This window comes from Felis catus, chromosome A1 (assembly GCF_018350175.1).
Source record: "Felis catus isolate Fca126 chromosome A1, F.catus_Fca126_mat1.0, whole genome shotgun sequence".
NCBI classification, from domain to species: Eukaryota; Metazoa; Chordata; class Mammalia; order Carnivora; family Felidae; genus Felis; species Felis catus.
In genome coordinates, this window is record NC_058368.1 from 149,265,102 (window position 1) to 149,284,638 (window position 19,537).

Here is a 19,537-nt window from a genome sequence, read left to right on the forward strand (position 1 = left end):
TTCCTCCTTCATGTTGTCTGAAATTATCTGTAAAAGCATCATTTCTTTTACTGAAACTTCGATTCTTACTACTTTGGAAAGTCTTCAGAGAACATTAGCACTCCAATATAATGCTAACTCTTATATATTAAAAAGATACTAATTTTAGATCTCATAAAAGGCTATATTTCCCAGAAAGAGTGTGTTTCTTGAGCCTTGGAAAGGAATGTGCAGAAGAGAAGAGTCACAGCGTGGCATGAACTGGAGTAGAAATCAAAAACAGAAATACTAAGGACGCCATTTTTCTACTTAAGGGCCGTGTTTAATGTAGGTACTGTGCTCATACACAACCAGGTGTGACCTTGAGATGAGAAGCTAGGAAATCAAGTGTAAAGTTTTTCATTTTCTTAGAGCAATATAGAGGGAATATTTTCCTTTCATCCTTTCACTTGGACTCAGAAATAACCAGCTATTGTCTGCCCTGAGATATCCACTTAAAATGGTCAGCACTGCAACACTGAGCAGCTCTGTGTGCATGAGGAAGAGTATTCAGCCTTGTGTCTAGACCCCTCCTCTTTCTAGATATTTAAAACATTCTATGCTTTTTGTTTTCTTTCCATCCTTCTCCATTAAATGATGAGTACCTTGAAAAGAGAGAGAGAGAAAAAAAAAAGAAGTTCAAATACAATTCTCATATTCTAGATTGGGATGACCAGAGAGTGGAAATGACACCCATGAAAAGAAAATTGGGAGGAAGAGTAGATTTGTGGTACAGGCTGGAGTTTCACCAACATAACACATTTGGTTTTACACAGACTGTCTGTGGTGCTATTATGACTTCATGGGGCAGGGCAAGGGGCTGTATTAAAATCCTCCAATGATGGCAACATTGAGAAAAGTCAGGTTAAGTATAGCAGGTTTAGGGCATCGCTTTCAAAAAGATGACCAGTTTGGTATCTAAGAGATACCAAATGGAGAACATTTTCTCCATTATCATTATTAAACCACCTTGTCAGACCTCTTTAATCTTTATGATTTAAACTTTGGAATCCAGCATATTATTTCCCTGATATACATTAATTTGGTATCCTTAATCTTTAACTCCTGTATCTGTCATTCCTTTCCTGGAATTCCAAGTTATTTAAAGTTGCAAAGTAATCACATCGAATCTGTATATTTTCCACCAAGTTTCCATGACTCACATGAGAGAGAGAGAGCGAGAGAGAGAGAGAAATCTTATCCTGAACAAAATTATGCAGTTATGTATATATTATCATTTTTCATCTTGCATGTTGCTCTAACCAATCTCTAATTCTTTCCTGCTTCCAGGAATCAATCCCTGCCACACACACAACCTTCCCTAGAAATGTTGTCTTCTGGAAAGGTCTTGGATTGTGAATTTAAGTCAAATTCTTACTTCTGTTCTTAATGTGTATCTAAGCCTTTGTCTCTAATTTTAGAATCAAAGATTTTGCTTTCCTTTTGAGAATGATCAGAAAGTACTGGGATTTTTTTTTTTATTTCCCTGTAGTCAGGTTTTGTCTAACTTCCCAATATATGCACAAGACTGCTCTGAGAGGTGAATATAATTCAAATCAGTTATTTTACTTCAGATAGTAAAAACCTGTGTCCTCGGAAAATAACTTTTAATTCATCACCTGTTTTTTATTAACCATAAATTACCTTTAGCTCTACCCTCTCCTACCATTTCCTCCCTTCAGGATAGAATTTCTACAGCAGGAATGCAAAGAAAAAGCCGGGGCGGGGGGAACCTCCAATTTCAGCTTTTGAGTTCCTGAAAAGACTTTGGAAAATACAGGTGACACAACAGGTTGAGTAATTAGGGATTTGGGATCTTGCATCCCTGGATACTAAGCTTCAAAAGTCTTATTAATGCTGATGGCTGTGCTATAAGAATACCAAATTCAGACTTCTTCAGCAATGACTTGGAATATATAAATTTAAATATAATTTATATATATAATAAATGTATATATAATTTATTTATATAGATATAAATACATATATGTAAAATTTATATATAAATATATAAATTTAAATATAAACTTGGAAAAGTTTATTATAACCTATACATATGCAAATAATACAGAATATAATAATAACAACTTACACTTCTTTGATAGTCCTCACACTCAAGGTTTCTTGTGTGGTTCGGGTTCTCACAATAAAATGAACAATATTCTGAGCTAATCTGGTAAGGGAGGTGTTTTGTCTCACATTTTAAGTTTATATTCTCTTCTTAACAATTAAGCTATTTATCTTTAATAAACTGTATGTGTATTTTTTAATGTTTATTTATTTTTGAGAGAGAGAGAGAGAATATGAACTGGGGAGGGGCAGAGAGAGAGGGAAACACAGAATCTGAAGCAGGCTCCAGTCTCTGAGCTGTCAGCACAGAGCCCGACTTGGGGCTGGAACCCAAGAACCAGGAGACCATGACCTGAGCCAAAGTCAGAGGCTTAACTGATTGAGCCACCCAGGCGCCCCTGTAGAACATGTTTTTAATCCAATGCTGTGTTTTCCTTTGTTAGTCACAAAGTGCTCAGTACTAGTACTGAGCTCCATAGCTTTTCCAGACAAGCTCAGTAAGAAAACTAGGAGACTATAAGAAATAGAATGTCTGGGGTTTTTCCTTCATAGGATGGTCTTTCTAGTGACATTAGTCAGAAAAGAAGTTCCTTTCCAGTCAAATGGTGATGGAATTTCCTAAGGAACTCATTTTTTAAAATCTTGCATGAAAAGCTGAGAAATGTGTGACCAGTGACTCAAGAGGCCAGGAGGGTAGGGGTGCCGTGGTGGCCTAGGCAGCTTGAGAAGGTATCTTTGGGGCATGCGAGCACAAATTTTGTGGCCTTAATACAAAAGCTGATGATACAAGCAGAGAAAGTGCAGTAACTATGAGGAGGGTAGGATTGATCTCAGCATGAAGACAAGAGGGAAAAATAACAGCAGCACAAACAGCAGTGTGGAAGTTATAATAATAGCTGCTATGTATTGCGCATTGCTATTGCCAGATACAGCGCTAAGCACACGTGTTCACGTAATTAAAAACTAATTGTCTATTTTAAAGGTGGAACTAAGGATAGGTTCATTACCTTCTAAATGAGTGGCTACCAGAGAACACAGATTCATAAGATAGGAATAAAACAGAAGCAAGTTTTAATATCACTTCCCATCTGCCCTTGATGCATTGTGGAACAGAGGGGAGGATCAATGGAAGCTTATAAATGTTCAACACTACAGGCAGTGGATAGCAAACACTGATGATGGAAAAGGAAGCGGGCACTCTGCCAGCAGACTGCAGGACACTAAGGCAGTTGGCCCTTCCCTTGTTGAGAAGGGTGAGTCATTGCAGTTATCCAGATGGATCCCAGCAAGTGCAGAAGCATTGGCTCAGACTAGGTGTATGTTGACTCAAGTTGCTGTGAAGAGATGGAATAGGGCAGTGGTTTTCAATCCAGAACAACTGTTGTCAACAGAGAGGACATTTGGTAACATCTGGAGACAAATTTGGTTGTCATAACTTGGGAAGTGCTGCTAGCATCTAGTGGGTAGATGCCCGAATTGTAGCCAAGCATTCTATAATGTTCAGGACATTACTTCAACAAAGAATTATCTAGCCCAGACTGTAAATGGTCCCCTGTTGAAAAACTTTGCAATAGAACACATTTGGCTTTAATTAAGAATACCCAGGCATCCAAGTTTAAGGTGCTCAGAGGCAATTAACAAATCAATCCTTTTGAAAGTAATATTTTATTGCTAAAAGGAAATTATGGGTGATTTAAATATTCTATATCTTAATTATGGCATTGGTTAACAAGTGTATACAGTTGTCAAATTCATTGAACAGTACACTCTAAATAGATATGTTTTATTGCACATAATTAGTGGCTCAATAAAGTGAATTTTAAAAACTAAATCATAATCTCACCCTCAAAATATAGTATTTGTATTTAAATTCAAAAACTGCTACATAATTTGTTCATTGGTTTCAGCAAACATTTCAAGGAGTGTCTCTATGGAGACATAGACACATGGGTGACCAGAAGAAAACAAAACTTGGTGCCCTGAGAGCTTACATGCAAGTAGAGCATTAGACTTCTTTATATTTCAGAACTACACACTTCAATGGTCAATCCACTGAGAAAGACAGAAAATTAATTAAAAAGTGACATATGGACGGGGATCCCAAAAGGGAGTTGTTATGGGGAATTTGATAATATAACACTTCGAAGCAGCAAATATGCCCATTAACCCTTCCAGTAACCCTATAAAGTAAGGAACATTATTGTCCCCATTTGAAAGATACGGGAAGGTCATGCAACTTGCCCAAAGCTAAATAGTTAGGGTAGATTGTGCATTTGAATCCATGTCAGTCTGATTCCAGGTTATAATACATCGCCTGAAGTGTGCAACTCTGGGGAAATGTGCAAGACCAAGAAATTATACAAGAATTATGACAATTCAGAACCACTTTAGCAAAGTTCCGAGAGTATATATAACAAGTGGAAATTGAATTCTTATAGAGGCACTGTGTAAGATTTCAGGAAGAAACTAGGTCTCTGTAGAGGAGATGCTATCTGTTCAACCAAACCGTTTCCAATTTCCTCTAGGACACACAAAAGTCTCAATTCCTCAGACTCCCTGCATCTGGATGGTAGTATATGACTGATTCAGATAATAGAATTTGGCACAAGTGGTGCACGCTTGAGCTGGTCCCTCACAACCCTGTGTGAGTCACTACTTTCTCTTTCTTAGCATGGTGGCAAGCAGGGTCAACCCAGAGGACTGAGTGGAGGCACAAGAGGATGATGACACTTGAATCACCATGTGGAAGATGGCATGCTGAACATCTGATTCCAACTGTGACATAGTGAGAAATAAATCTTCGCTGTATTAAGCCATTAAAATCGGGGGACCATTTGGTATATTAGCTAGCTTTAATTACCTTACTTAGCCCAGGCTCCATAAAGCAAAAAAGAGAAAACTGATAAAGTAAGTAATACTGCAACAACTCGCTATGTGACAAAAAATTTATGATGTTTTAGTTTATTTACATGCTAATATTGTTCCAGAAAACATCTGAGGTACAGAACAAAAAGACACATACCATATAACAAGATAAAATAAATTTAAAATTGGGGAGGAATGTGAAACAAAGGTAAATAAATTTAGAAAAGTAGATGGAGCCGGGAGTGAGAGACGCGAAATAGATCCATCGTCTCCACTAAAGATAGGTCACACTTTTGGCTCTAACATTCTAGGAACCAGTACAAGGAGGAAATTACAATCAAGTTTGTTATTCACAGTGCTCATAAGGCAGAAGCAAATCAGCTACCCAGGAGAGGCATGTTTATTCTAGTTTTCAGACCAGAGAAAAATTTGTCCTATGGGGCCTTAAAAATGACAATGTGAAATGTATTGAAACACATCCTACAAGGAGGGGGTGGGGAAAGAAACAACCTCCACAGTAAACCCAGCAATAAGATTCATAAGTCTGATATTTATAAAATCTCTTAGTACAAAGTGGTAAGAAGATGCTGAGCACAACTCACGTTCGATGAAGCAGTTTTAGAATGCTGTTCGGTGAGGGTCTAGTTTAATTGACAGATATGGAGAGAACTGCAAATTAAACCTAACCTACCCTATGGAATAATTTTATAATTAGTTGAAATGATTAAAATAATGTTTGGTGAGTTCAGTAATAATTTTCTCAAACTGCATAAATATTCTCAAGAAATTCCCATTTTTCTTAATTGTTAGTTCAAAGTGAAAAGCCAAATACAGAAACTGTTATAGCATAAACAAGCACATCTTGATGGGCTGTATTAACCATATAGTTGCCAATCCATGGTCCAGAGAAAAAGGGGTGCCTTTGATCTAATTTCTGGTCAAAATATAGCAGCAGCTTAACATGCATTGACCAGCAGTAATGGACCTGGTTATAAATAAAGATTTCCATAAATCTTTAAAAAAAAGGTTGGGGGGCACCTAGGTGGCTCAGTTGGTTAAGTATCCAACTTCAGCTCAGGTCATGATCTCACGGTTAGTGGGTTCAAGCCCCACATAGGGCTCTGTGCTGTCAGTGGTGTGTCTGCTTTGGATTCTCTCTCTCTCCCTCTCTCTCTGCCCCTCCTCCACTCGTGCTTTCTCCCTCTCTCAAAAATAAATAAATCTGAAAAAAAAAAAGATGGGATCCTTATTGGCACAATCCTTCACAATCATCACATGTAATGCACCAAAGTTCATTCTATTCCCATTTATTTCCTGTTTTTCTTCTACTCTAACAAAAAAAAAAAGCATTTCCTTTAGAATGATGCATCAAATTGATTTTCAAAATTCCCTTCCTCACTTAAATTATGTGTTTCTCTAAACTAAATAAATAAACCATTTAATCACTTAGTATCCCAGTTATGGAGACAACGGGGAAATGCCATGGTAAATTTAAAGAAACCTGTTCAAAACAATGATAAATACCACTGCAAGTTAAGTCAAGATGGAGATGGAACATAAATATAGTTAGAATCAATGACTTTCAAATTGAGAAGTGTTAGTTTCTGTATTCATCTTATACAAATGTATCTACCTCTACCTGCCAACACTGAATGACAAATAATTATATTAGGAGTTGATCTGTCAAAAAAGTGAATCGTCCTTAAACCTACATTGAGATTAAGAAATAACATTGGAATAAGAAACATGAAATGCTTTTAAGGAAATAATGGTATTCAAAAGTAATGAAACAAGAGGAAGAGTAAAATACACAGCTTGATCAAGTAAGCATTTTTTTAGCATAACTTTTTCTTCCAGTTGGTCATCACTAAATCATTCAAAAGGCTGGCAGAATATTTTCCAACCCTGATTGCTACAGTGGAATTACATTTTGTCTTTTCCTGAAACCAGGTGTTATTTTCCCCTACAAATGTAAAATTTCAAATACAAGTTAACACAGAGTTCTGACTTTAATTCTGTAGTATGAGATATTCTAAAAATTTAAGACCAAAAGAAACATGTTAACTTGAGTTTTTCAATGTAGGATAGAAACATAATTTCTTTACTAAAGAATCCCTTTCTAAATAAACTCTAACCTAGTTCTTAAAAATCTTATATAGTAGCTGTTGAGAGAAATGACAAATATTGTACTTTAATTTTTAGAAATACTGTTCTATATAATGTAACTTCAGTCTCCAAAGACTCCTCTGGGTCTAGAAAGTACACTGCTCACTCTATGATATACACCCTACTCAGTACTTAAAATAATTGGATTTTATTTTTAAAATATAACTTTGGAGTAAACTTCATGTCCCTAAAGATGTTTTCTATTTTGTACCAATATGTGAAATGTCTCATTTCTCTTGAAATTCATTTTATAGCAAAAGAGTATCATACTGAATCAAAAGTTTTCTCTAAGATAATTCACATTTTTCTTGCCAACTATAATGACTAAATTTAGATTGTTAGACCAATAAATAGTGCATGATACCTGTTCCAGGTTTTGTACTCCTATATAACAAACTACCCCAAACTTAGCAGCTTAAAACAATATTTTATTTTTTTCTCTTACAGTTCTGGAGGTTGATGGGCTCAGCTGGGCAGTTCTTGTTTAACATAGCTCATAAAATCATAGGCAAATCATAACTGTGGCTGGAGTCACCTGAAGGCTTCTTTACTCATATATCTGGTGCCCAGGCTAGGATATGGCAGGAAGAGCTGGAAGCTGATCTGGCCTATTTTCCCCCTCATTTCCTCCCCCTCCCCCCATGAGCCTTCTCCAAAGGGTTCGCTTGGGTTCCCTTACAGTCCTGGTACACTCAGGGTAGCTAGACTTCTTACATGGTGGCTGTCTCCTCTCAAGAAAACATTCCAAGTTGCCTGAATGGAAACTTCAAAGCTCTTGATAAGTCAGCCTCAGAAATATCTGAATGTTACTCTATTGCATTCTATTGGTCAAGCAGGTCTCTAAGGTCAAGAGTGGGGGGAGTTAGAACCCACCTCTCAAAGGTAAGAGTTACAAAGAAACTGTGGCCATCTTTAATTTACCACACACAATGCCTATTCAAAAAAGAAGATTAACAAATTTCTTAAAACTTTTCCTTCCCTCCATAGCGAATTTTAAGAGATTGAGATTAGCTTAAAACCCCAAAACTCAGAGTATCTTAGCTATTTAACTAATTTATTAATTGGTCACTAATTAGCAGTGAAGAAAAATGATATGGAAACTAATAAGAAATTTTCCCTAGAGTTCAGTTTGGCTTTATGACAAAAACATTCTTTAGAAAATATTTTTAAATAACTATCAAGAATGTGTTCTGTGGGTAATATCTAGCCATTAACAAAAAGGTGAGTAATCATGCAAGGAATAAGTGATCTCATCAACTTTCAACCCCATTCCATTTACCTTCTAGTTACCAAGAGCATCAAAAAGCTGCACCGTGACTTTCTGAGGGTATTTAGCACTCCCTGAATTATGCCAGCTGCTGTATCACCATCAAATGGAGCCACTCTGCTTCCCAGATGTTCCATGTTTTGATATGTTCAGCACAGTCATTTTCGTTACCCCTAGAGAATTACATTAGAAGCATCATCTGACAGAAAGGTATGTATTAAGCAAAGATAAATGTTTTATGTAACATAACTGATTCCTAAATATAGATTGATGATAAGAAAGTGTGTTCTTCCAATGGCAGGTGATTTCCTTAAATAAAATGGCTGTGTTACTTCTAGGTGTCTGTCCTGGTAATTCACTATTGCTTAACAAACTATTTAAATTTAAATTTAACTTAACAAATTTAAATTTTTCTAATATTTATTTATTTTGAGAGTGAGAGAGAGAGCACGCACACACGCATGAGCAGGGGAAAGGCAGAGAGAGATGGGGAGAGAGAGAGAAGCCCAAGCAGACTCTGCACTGTCAGCACAGAGCCTGACATGGGGCTCAATCCCACAAATGGTGAGATCATGACCTGAGCCAAAATCAAGAGTCAGAAGTTTAACTGACTGAGCCACCCAGGTACCTCCAAACTATCACAAATTTAATGGCTTGGAAGAACAATCATTTTATTTTATCTCACAAATTTGTAGATCAGCATTTTGGGCAGAGCTCTACTGGGCAACTCTTCCTCAAATCGCATTGACCGGGGACACTCACTGATGAATTTCAGCAGGCAGCTGGACTGAACTGGAGGATCCGGGATAACTCACTCCCATGCCTGACACCTGAGCTGACCCCTTTTACCTACTTTTGGTCGACTTCTGGGGATTCTCCAGGAGGCCTCTCCATAAAAGTAGTCAAACTTCTTACACGAATGTTCAGAGTTCCCAGGGCAAGTGTTCCAAAAGACAGGAAAGGACACTGTCAATATCATAAGACCTGGGCAGGACACTGGTACAGTGTCACTTATAACAAATTCGCTTGGTCAAAATAGTCAGAGTCCACCCAGATTTGGGATGAGAAGGCAGGCTCTATATCTTGATGAAAGGATTTGCAGCTATCCATTTTGGCACAGGGCCCATGAGGAGGCTGACGGTTCTGAGGCCATTTGCTAGAATCTATCCTGGATTTCCCTTTGGAGTTAGACGAAAGCCAGATATGCAGGGGAGACTCAAACAGTACGAATTAGAACTAACAGTGAACCAAATATACAGGGGATATTACATTCATTAGACTGAAAGGGACAATTCAGAAATACTAAATGTGAAAACATTTCCCAATTATAGTCAGATAAGAATCCTTTAATATATAAAAGCCCTGAACAGGACATTTAAAAAATTTTAATGTCTTACATCCTCTATTAGGAGGAGAACATCAGTTATAATGCATTACATGCGTCTCTACTTAATCAGAAGTTACTTGTAGAAATAAACTTATTAATTTTTTAAAGTGGAGTTTTTTTTGCGGGGGCAGGGGGCGGTTGGAGATGGGGAAGCATCACTTTTCTCTTACAGAAGATAAGTAAAGTATATGTTAATGTATATATTTTATACCCAGTTTTCAAAGCAAGACTTTATTTACTGCTGCTGTATTAATGAGCCATCTAGGGCAGTATATGCTCTCCCACAGATGAATAACATAAAACTTAGGTTAGCAGGGCTCTTCACAATTTAACCTAATACCACTTTCCCAGCCTTATATATCACTTCCCAATCCCACTAGTCAAAGACCACCAGAAACACACTTACAATTGAACAAGCTGGGTTATTACTCACTGCATCAAGGGAAACCAAATACCATGAAGAGCTATGGGCATCTCGGTAAAAAGATGTCAAGACTTAACAAGATTTGGGCTTGTTTTCTGTGACTATGTCTATCTTACCAAATCTCACTTAGCAAAAAGAAAGACTAATCCAAGGTTAAGGTGGTAATTGGTGAAGAGACAGAACTCATCATGTTAGACTGGATATGGTGATGTTTGGTCATTTTTGTTACTTGGACAATGTTATGTTTTGTCTATGTTCAGATATGAAAATGGAGTGACCTTACTCTTTCCTTGATCCATCACTGACACAGAGTAACTTCGTCTGAGGCTGATGTTCTGTGAAATTGTTTATGTTCAGCAGAACACCAATCCTCAGGCCAGGCTAACTCCAGATAGAAGAAGCTGCTTTTCTCTTTCACTCTCTGAACATGCCATACATCGGCCTTGAGTTTGCTCTGCCCTGTCTCTAATTCTCTTCTATTTAATAACCTATATTTTTCAGGAATCCTTCCCTTAGCAATTCATCTCAATTTTCTCTCCGACATATTTTGTACTACACAGTGTTTGGTTACTTCTTCAAAGTAAACTTCAAAGTTTATGCTTTGTTTCCTCTTATAAGATCACGATATACACCTCTCTCAGCGCTGGCAAAGTACTGCAAATCACAGGCTCCTAGCATTAAAAGAAAACAAACAAAAAATCCCCAAAAAAGAAGAGGTAAAGGTTTATTTTTGTGTCCCATAAACTCGGTGAGACTGCGTCACTCAATTCAGTACTACTGTTCTGGAATCCGGCCCCCAAAATCCTGATCAGAACTCGACAAGAAATCAGGTTTGACTAAATTGCACGTAGAAACCCCTTGGGCTCTTACCCTCCCGGCCTCCCGAACACACACACACACAGCCAGTACCTCCACCCGACCCCCACAAGCAATCCGGCTCTCGCGTCGGACTACGTTTCCCATAGTCCTTCAGAGCCGACAAGGCGATGCCGCGTTCTGAACTACAATTCCCACAATCCTCAGACCCCACCATCTTGTCGCATTTTCTGTGGCCGCTCCCCATTTCCCATCTTCCCTTCCGGGTCTTACACACCGGAGAACAAGGTCGTGAAAAGAAGAGGACTTGGTTTGGTACTGTCCTTTGTATCGTCTAGGGGCTCTGCGCTTTTCGCAGAACTTCCAACAGCGCTATGTTGGGACAGAGCATCCGGAGGTTCACAACCTCTGTGGTCCGTAGAAGCCACTATGAGGAGGGCCCAGGGAAGGTTAGTGTGTTAGGGGCCCCGTTTCGTTGGGGGAGGGGGCACTTAGCTGCGATTTGCTGAACTCCAAGGCCTCCCAAGGACCGTGGAGAGGGAGACCGTAAGCAGGAGAGGTGAGCTGGGGCGTCGGGTAGCGTTCAACTTCCCCCAGGAACCAGGGGCAAAGCGCAGGACCCCGGTGCACGCCGTCGGCGGGTAAAGGAATGAATAGGAAGAGCCTTAGGCCCCACTTGGCCCTAGCGCTCCCCGCCGCGTCCTCCGAGATCTGGAGGGTCCCTGAGGCCAATGCTGCAGATATTTGTGGCTTAAAGCCGAACTAGAGGTCACCGGACTCGGAGTGAAGGTCGTCGGAGACAAAGGAGGATGTGAGGGCCTGTGGTTGTGGGTCGAGTCTAAGCTAGTTAACTAAATTAGAAGTATTAAATCTCTTTAGTTGAAGTTGGGTTTAGCGTCAAGTATCAATAGCTTAAGTCGAGTAGTTAGCAGTAACAATCTCCAGTGATCGAGGCCTAGTAGGAAAGGGCGGAAGAAGGGTTTTCGATGGTAGCGCCGCTTGATTATGAAAAAGTCAGTCTTCGTAATTCAGTTAACTTTGCCGTGTGCCTTTACAAGGTGACTAGTTTCTAACAAATAGCAAACCAGAACAGTGCATTCTTTTTCTAAAACAGGTCCCCTGAAGAATAAATTTTTCGGCTTTTCTAAAGTAAAAAGGAAAACTTAACCAGTGTGATACACTGGAGTTAAGACCACTGCCTGTGCTCAGTAAAGCCAGTGCTTTTTTTTTTTTTTTTAAACCTTACAGTGTTGTCCTACATGAAGGTCATAGGATGTAAAACATAATGTTTGAAATAGGATATTATATATGGCATACATAACCTGATTATGTAAAAAAAAAAAAAAAATACCTAACATCCCCTGTGTACGTCTATAATCTATAAAATCAGATGATTCACTTTCATTTTTGTTGGTTCTCTTTTTTTCCCCAACAGAATTTGCCATTTTCAGTGGAAAACAAGTGGCGGTTACTTGTTATGATGACTATGTACTTTGGATCTGGATTTGCTGCACCTTTTTTTATAGTAAGACACCAGCTGCTTAAGAAATAAGGATGTTTTAATTAATCCATTAAACAGGTAATTAATGGATTTCTAATCTTAAAACATTGTTTTTCCTTATATTTCTCCCCCCCCCCCCCCCCATCACACCCACACAGTGTGTAGGGCTGATTTCTGAAGTTAGTGTAGATGTGGCCTTGGTGGAGACACTTTGGTGAACCAATAAACAAACGTTTCTTTGCCTGAAAGCCAGTGTATATTGGATACTACTGTTTGTCAGGCACACTTTACATTAATGTCATCTAGTTACACCTAGCAAGCCTCTGAAGTTGGGTGACTTCACCTGGCCTAAGACACAAAGATGTTAAGTTGACTCATATCCATTAACTGGTGATGGTTAACCAGGATTTTTAGCCAGTCTTGTTTCAGTTCACACACTTAACCAGGTAGAGTTCTGATAGACTAATTAACGTTAGGGCAACACATGTTTGTGCATACCCCAATCAGTCTTACCTGCTAGAAGATTAACAGATTGTTTGCGTGAGAAGAAAAGATTTATTTAATTGTAATCAGAATTTGCCTCAAAGCAACATTTTGGGAAGATCTGTGGAATGATTGGAATAAATTCCAAAACTATCCTTTGGAAAGAAAAGACTCTATTCTTCAAAATATACAAGGGAAGTTCTTTATCCAAGTGATGCATAATGGAAAGATTTTGGTGCATATGATGAAGCAAATCAGTATGAATAAAGTCATGATACTGTAAACGCTTTCTGATGTACCAAACTGATGGACAGACAATATGTGTATGAAAGTACATGGTTTCTGTTTTAATAGGTGAGACGTTTTAAATACCAATATATATTTTTTTTATTTGCAGGTGTGAAAAGGAGCATTTTAAGAGGTGCAGTCTCTTTGAAAAATGGATCCAACTCTTGAATTCAACATACTCAATATGTTTGTAAATAAACTTATGGCATGAATCCTTAATGCCTCTTCTCTGAAACCTGGAATGTAATAATTGTGCTGACTTTTTATTTAGGAAATGTTCTAGTATTTGTTTGCTCAAAATATGTGTAAATTTAGCCTATTTCTTGGTTTTAAATTTTGAGATTTAATTTTTGATTACTAGGTCAGGACCTTGTTGGTAATTTATGTTATATAACATGCAAACTTGACTTTGTTGTCCCAGAATAATTTTTTTTAAATTGAAAAAGAGGAAGAAGTGTACATTTAGTCTTTACTTGAAGCAGTAAAGTTGTTTTTCTTCATGAGTGACAATTAATCATGAGGAAAACCAATAGTGAGTGTATAGAGTGAAGTCCAAGAGCTTTTTTCCCTCCAGGCTTGTGATCTAAAACTAAATTTTTTGCCTTGATAAATTTGCTATTGACCAATACTAGTTTTGTTTAGACTGAATAAAAGTAGAATATTTGAAATGAAATGTAATAGCATGCAAGATAAAACATAGAAATACTCCCAAGTTTATTCTTGAACTTGAGTAGACATGGACTAAAAGATGCCTCTGAAGAGTAATTGTGTCCGTGAATCAAATTTATGTTATGGATGGTAAAATGCTGTTAGCTACTTAAAATATAATGACATAGTTCCTAGAGCTTTGAACTGGGGCAGGAAAAAGGTAGTTGCTGAATGTTTTAATCCTAGTTTAGTCACTTTTGGAATACCACTTGTATTAGAATGCCATAAAATAGAGGTTGTAAACTAGTGGTGTATTTGAGCTCTAGACTTTGGTGATTGGGGGGCTATGTTTGTTTTTTTGGGTTTTTTTTTTAACGTTTATTTATTATTGAGAGAGAGACACTGAGCATGAGCAGGGGAGGGGTAGAGAGAGGGCAAGACACAGAATCTGATGTAGGCTCCAGGCTGGGAGCTGTCAGCCCAGAGCCCAGTGCAGGGCTCGAACTCACAAACTGTGAGATCATGACCTGAGCCGAAGTCAGTCGCCTGACCAACTGAGCCACCCAGGTTGGGGGGCTATAGTTTTTAAAGCAGTGTTTAAAAACTAGAATAATTACAAGAAAGTCTCTGTGGATTCTTAAAAAATTGCTGTGGGTGGTTCTACATTTCTTCATGGAACAAAAGAGCTGCCTCACCATAACATTAGAGTTCCTGTATACCCCTAATGTTAAACTACTAATTTGCTGGAGCTCTAAAAACACACTTCTCAGTTTATGTGACAGGGCCTATCTTTACACTAGCTACATAACAACCATTTAAATATAGATACAATTAAATCTTTATGACTTTGCCTGGCTTATTCCCTGTACTTGCATGTCATTGTCCTTTTGTTTTTTTGTTTTTGTTTTTGATTATCCATTAATGAATCAGATGTCTTCCTGCGTTTTTGTAACATTACGGCTTTCTATCTTTGGGAAAGTAGGAAGTTTAAGGTTCATAAATTGATTTCAAATTCTTGGTTCAGATCTGTGCCATTAAATTACAAATTTAGCTGTCTTCATTTTTTTGGAGGATCTAGGAATAGTGTATATCTTGTATTTTGAGATTCAATAACTATATAAAAACATTTTAATTTCTGGCAAGTCCTAAATGATTTTTTTCTGATGTAAAATATAAATCAGACTTTACTTACTATTGATTGGACAGCAGAGTCTAGGTAGATAACATCTGATTTATTATATTTGTCTTCCTAAGTTACAGTATTTGAGGATTTTACATGAATGAGGGAAAAACCTACTTTGCCCATCCTGGGAGAGGAGCACAGATTGCCCCGTCATAAAAAGGCTTCATTCAGCAGCTATACTGAGTAGTAGTATACTCAGAAAACACCAAATGGGATATGTATGTAGAAAGATTTGTTTTAAGAAACTGGGTCATGTGATTGTGGAGGCTTGACAGGTCCAAACTCTGGTGGGTAGCGCTGAAGGCTGGAGATCCAGAGAAAAGTTGCTTTTCCAGTCCAAATGTATCTTGGCAGAATTTCCTCTTCCAGGGGGTACCTGGCTAGCTCAGGGCATGAGACTCTTGATCTTAGGGTTGTAAATTGGAGCCCCACAAGATGTGAAGCAGGCTCTGAACTGATAGCAACAAGCCTGATGCAGGGCTTACACTCAAGAACTGTGAGATCACGACCTAAGCCAAAGTCAGATGATCAACCAACTGAGCCACCCAGGTACCCCTGTCTTTTTTTTTTTATTAAGGTCTCCTACTGATTGGATGAGGCTAACCCACATTATGGAGAATAATCAAGCTTTAATGAAACTTATTCAATTTAAATGTTAATCTCCAAAAAACACCACACATATCCAGAATAATGTTTGACCAAATACCTGGACACATGGCTCAGTCAAGATGACACATAACCATGACCATTTCATATATAAGAATATGCTTCCATCTACCATATTTTAAAGTACTGGCTTGGCTTTTTTTGAAAAACCACCACAGAATGTTTTTGGTTTTTTTCTTCTTTTTTCCCCTAAACTGTCTTTTCAAAATTCAAGCCAACACTTAAAACTATAAGAGTCTCATAAAAATCCAGATTCTTTTGGAAAACTTAAACTGGAAGGACTCATACACGCATGTCTGAAACTAAGCTAGGCAAAGTACCCCACAGGGATGCTTCCTTGACTACAGAATACCTGATTAGGGATGTTGCAAGGGGCCAAAACCCAGCCATTTGCTTTTAAGAAAACTATTATTGTTTCCATAATTAAGCTTTGGCTACCCCAAAGCAGGAAAAAAAAAAAAAAAAAAAAAAAAAACTTGCTACAGAGGCAGAACAAACGCAGTTAATACAGGTTTAGGACTTAAGATGCTTGGATTCAAAACCAGGCTTGATCGTATATTGTCTTCAAGAGACTGCCTCACTTCCTGTTACATCTATTTAGTTTCAAAGATTAGAAATGGAAATAGGTCTTATTTAGGCAAATTTCTTTAAGTGCCTAATGTGGACTGTTTAACTGAAAAACAGGTGAGGTAGAGGAAACACATTATTTAAGTTGTTCTAGTTGATCCCACAGCCTTTCTACAGTTGTGGGTTGGTATTTTCAGTTACTCCAGCTACAGTTCTAAGTATCCAGCTGATCGTTTAATCTTACCGTGTCCAAAAATGCCTGAGAGCATGTTAGTAAAATCAAGTCTGATCTTTTTTTTTTTTAATTTTTTTTTTTAACGTTTTATTTATTTTTGAGACAGAGAGAGACAGAGCATGAACGGGGGAGGGGCAGAGAGAGAGGGAGACACAGAATCCGAAGCAGGCTCCAGGCTCTGAGCCCTCAGCCCAGAGCCCGACACAGGGCTCGAACTCAACGACCACGAGATCGTGACCTGAACTGAAGTCGGCCGCTTAACCAACTGAGCCACCCAGGCGCCCCAAGTCTGATCTTATAGTAAGCTGTCACCATCAGTAAAATGCCAGCTCCACAATGGTATGTCATTCAGTCATTTCCCTACAGTTTCATTATCATCCTAGCTATATAGCTCCAGTTTTATGTACCTCCTCCAAATCTTGTTAGCTCAGGTGCCACATTTTCCTGATGATTCCTCCCCAATATCCCAAACACATTACACATAAGTCTCCAACACTTTGTAAACAGCTTTCCAATCAGCTCAGCATGTAGTGTAATTACTGATTTCCTTCCCTGTCTCTCATACCAGCGTATATTTCTGAGACCAGGGAGACTTACTTATTCATGTGTCCTGCATGTATAATTTAGTGAGTGGTCAATGAACATTTATTGAGTAGAAACCAAGAATGATAAAACTACTTAAAAAGAGCAAATCCCAGGCCTAATCTGCACGCCAAAATAGTGTATGTCTCCATGTTTTCTAGATAAAAAAGTTTTTCCCCAAAGACTCACTGAATTGGTTTCTCCAACCAAATGTATATTGAAGTAATCCAGTTACTGCAGACTCAATGAAAGGAGTTTGTGCCAAAATGTAACTGAGCTACGTCCCTGCCCACACTGTTTAGTCCATCTGATACTTTTTGTAGACAAACTTTGATGAAAAGGCAATAGCTGTGGATCTTGTTTGAGACTAGTATTTTGAGAAACACTGATGTAAAGAATTAGGGAATGCATAGTTTCACCTAACAAGGAATAGAGCCCAGTGGACTTAAAGGCCTTCTATCTTACTCAACCTGTTGTTCGTAACGTCTTGCTTTGTTTGTCATATGATGGCTGCCATAGTTCCAAGCATCCCACACAGATTTGACAATATCCAGCAAGAAAAATTACTGTTTCAAGTTTTTAATTTCAAGTGGGAGAGAGCGAGCACAAGCAGGGCAGGGGCAGAGAGAGAGAGAGAGAAAGAATCCCAAGCAGGCTCCATGCTGTCAGTGCTGAGCCCAGAATGTGGCTGGATTCCACGAACTGAACCATAAGATCATGACCTGAGGTGAAATCAAGAGTCAGTTGTTTAACCCATGGAGCCACCGAGGCACCCCTGTTTGAACTTATTTTTAAGTGTGAAGAAAGATTGCCTAGAAATCCATTCCTCATTGGTCACAAGGGTCATATATTCATTTCTAAATACAACACTAGCAAGGGGAATGGCTGGTACCACAGTGATTAGATTTGAGCAATTAAGATTTCTCCCAGGTCTTCTATGGGAAGAGTGGGCACTGAAACAAATCTGTTTTCTACTGGAAAGGGAAAAGAAAGTGGCTTTTGGTGTGTGAAAGACAGTGCCTGCTGCAGCTAGTCTGTGTAGTACAGACGGCTCTCAACTTATGATGGTTTGACTTAAGGTGTTCAAACTGTCATGGTGAAAGCTGATATAAATTCAGTAGAAACTAGAATACTTGAGTTTTGAATTTTGATCTTTTCCCAGGCTAACAATAAGCAGTAGGATCCTCTCCTGTGATGCTGCACAGCAGCAGAGAGCCACTATTTCCTGTCAGCCACAGGATCACCAGGGTAAACAACAGGGTTAACAAATATTCTGTTTTTCACTTTCAATACAGTTTTCAATAAACTACCTGAGATACTCATTTTATTTATTTATTAGAAAAAAAGGCTTTGTGCTAAATGATTCTGCCCAATGTAGGCTAATGCAAGCGTACCTTGTTTAAGGTAGGCTAGGCTAAGCTATTTCCGCAAGTTAGGTTTATTAAATGCATTTTCAACTAAATGATACTTTCTACTTAGATTGGGTTTAGCAAGATGTAACCACTTCATAAGTCAAGGAAGATCTGTGTACTGAAAAGAGGAAACCAAATGTCAAAATGTAATAAGCCTTTTATTTTAGTGTATCCAATAAATGAAGGTCTTTAGATTATAACCAGAATAAACTGTTATGGAAGAGAGGAGAAATAGTATTGTGGGTTATTTTTTTTTTCTTCTTTTGAATAGAAAATAAATAATTTTTCTATAGTAAATAGTGGAATATTTTACATGATTTATACTCTGTATCAAAATTTTTTAAAAAATTTATCCATTATGAAATAATATTTTGTTCTTCCAGCTATTAACATGTTACAGATCAAAAGGAAGATAGCCACTTTCTATGTATTTAACATTGATACCGTGAAGATTTTTTAGTGAACATATAATTCAAATAATTTATACTTGATTTTGGACAGACTTCTTGAACTCATATTTGAATATGGGTACAAGCTGTTTGGGTCTTTTCCTAACCTGGTATAATAGGCATTAGGGTTTTTCACAAGTCTGCCAGTTCTTCTATGTGCATGCCAGGATCGAACTCTGTCTCCTTTGCTTTAACAAATGAAAATATGATCAGAAGTGATGTGTTACTTCTTCATGGAAGCTTACAGAAGACAGTGTACCCCTTACTTGTACTGCAGGAATACAGCCTCCATCAGCCTGGATCCCTGAGAGACTAGTGAGTACAGCCACTTGTCCAATGTATAGATTGAGCAAGAAATTGTCATTATTTTAAATTAGGATTATTACTATAGAAAAACTTGGCCTTCCCTCAATGAAATACTTGTATACTCCATAGGATCGTGAAAAAGATTACTTCCCTATATCTCTGTCCCATTGTAGAATTCCATGTCAACTCGATGACTTTCTAAGG

At 38.0% G+C, this 19,537-nt stretch overlaps 1 protein-coding gene, 1 long non-coding RNA gene and 1 other non-coding gene across 4 annotated transcripts in view; all 3 read left to right on the forward strand.

Moving 5' to 3' along the window:
• LOC123379022 overlaps window positions 1–8,607 on the forward strand; it is a 182,198-nt gene extending 173,591 nt beyond the window's left edge. The window contains exons 4-5 of the long non-coding RNA XR_006582928.1: window positions 4,759–4,873; window positions 8,406–8,607. This is a non-coding gene — a long non-coding RNA (uncharacterized LOC123379022). The remainder of the gene's footprint in view (window positions 1–4,758; window positions 4,874–8,405) is intronic.
• Window positions 8,608–11,168: 2,561 nt separating this feature from the next.
• Window positions 11,169–13,497, forward strand: LOC102899183 (cytochrome c oxidase subunit 7C, mitochondrial). 2 transcript variants are annotated; one of them, XM_011284438.4, is made up of 3 exons: window positions 11,234–11,462; window positions 12,449–12,592; window positions 13,395–13,497. In XM_011284438.4, exons 1-2 carry the CDS (start codon window positions 11,388–11,390, stop codon window positions 12,563–12,565), a joined length of 192 nt encoding a protein of 63 aa, XP_011282740.1. In that variant the 5' UTR covers window positions 11,234–11,387; the 3' UTR covers window positions 12,566–12,592; window positions 13,395–13,497. The 2 variants fall into 2 exon arrangements, with proteins under 2 accessions (XP_044889276.1, XP_011282740.1); XM_045033341.1 differs by lacking the exon at window positions 13,395–13,497 and having other exon boundaries at window positions 11,169–11,328; window positions 12,449–12,587.
• LOC111557017 lies at window positions 13,233–13,295 on the forward strand. The gene has a single exon (XR_002736750.1). It is a non-coding gene; the product is annotated as a small nucleolar RNA Z39 (small nucleolar RNA).
• Window positions 13,498–19,537: the final 6,040 nt, after the last annotated feature.

Excerpts from the sequence above, each read along its gene's own strand:
- LOC102899183 (XM_045033341.1), top strand. The coding sequence starts at position 11,184 with ATGCCGCGTTCTGAACTACAATTCCCACAATCCTCAGACCCCACCATC. Across the intron at positions 11,329-12,448 it reads AAAGAAGAGGACTTGGTTTG|AATTTGCCATTTTCAGTGGA; the intron begins GTACTGTCCTTT and ends TTTCCCCAACAG.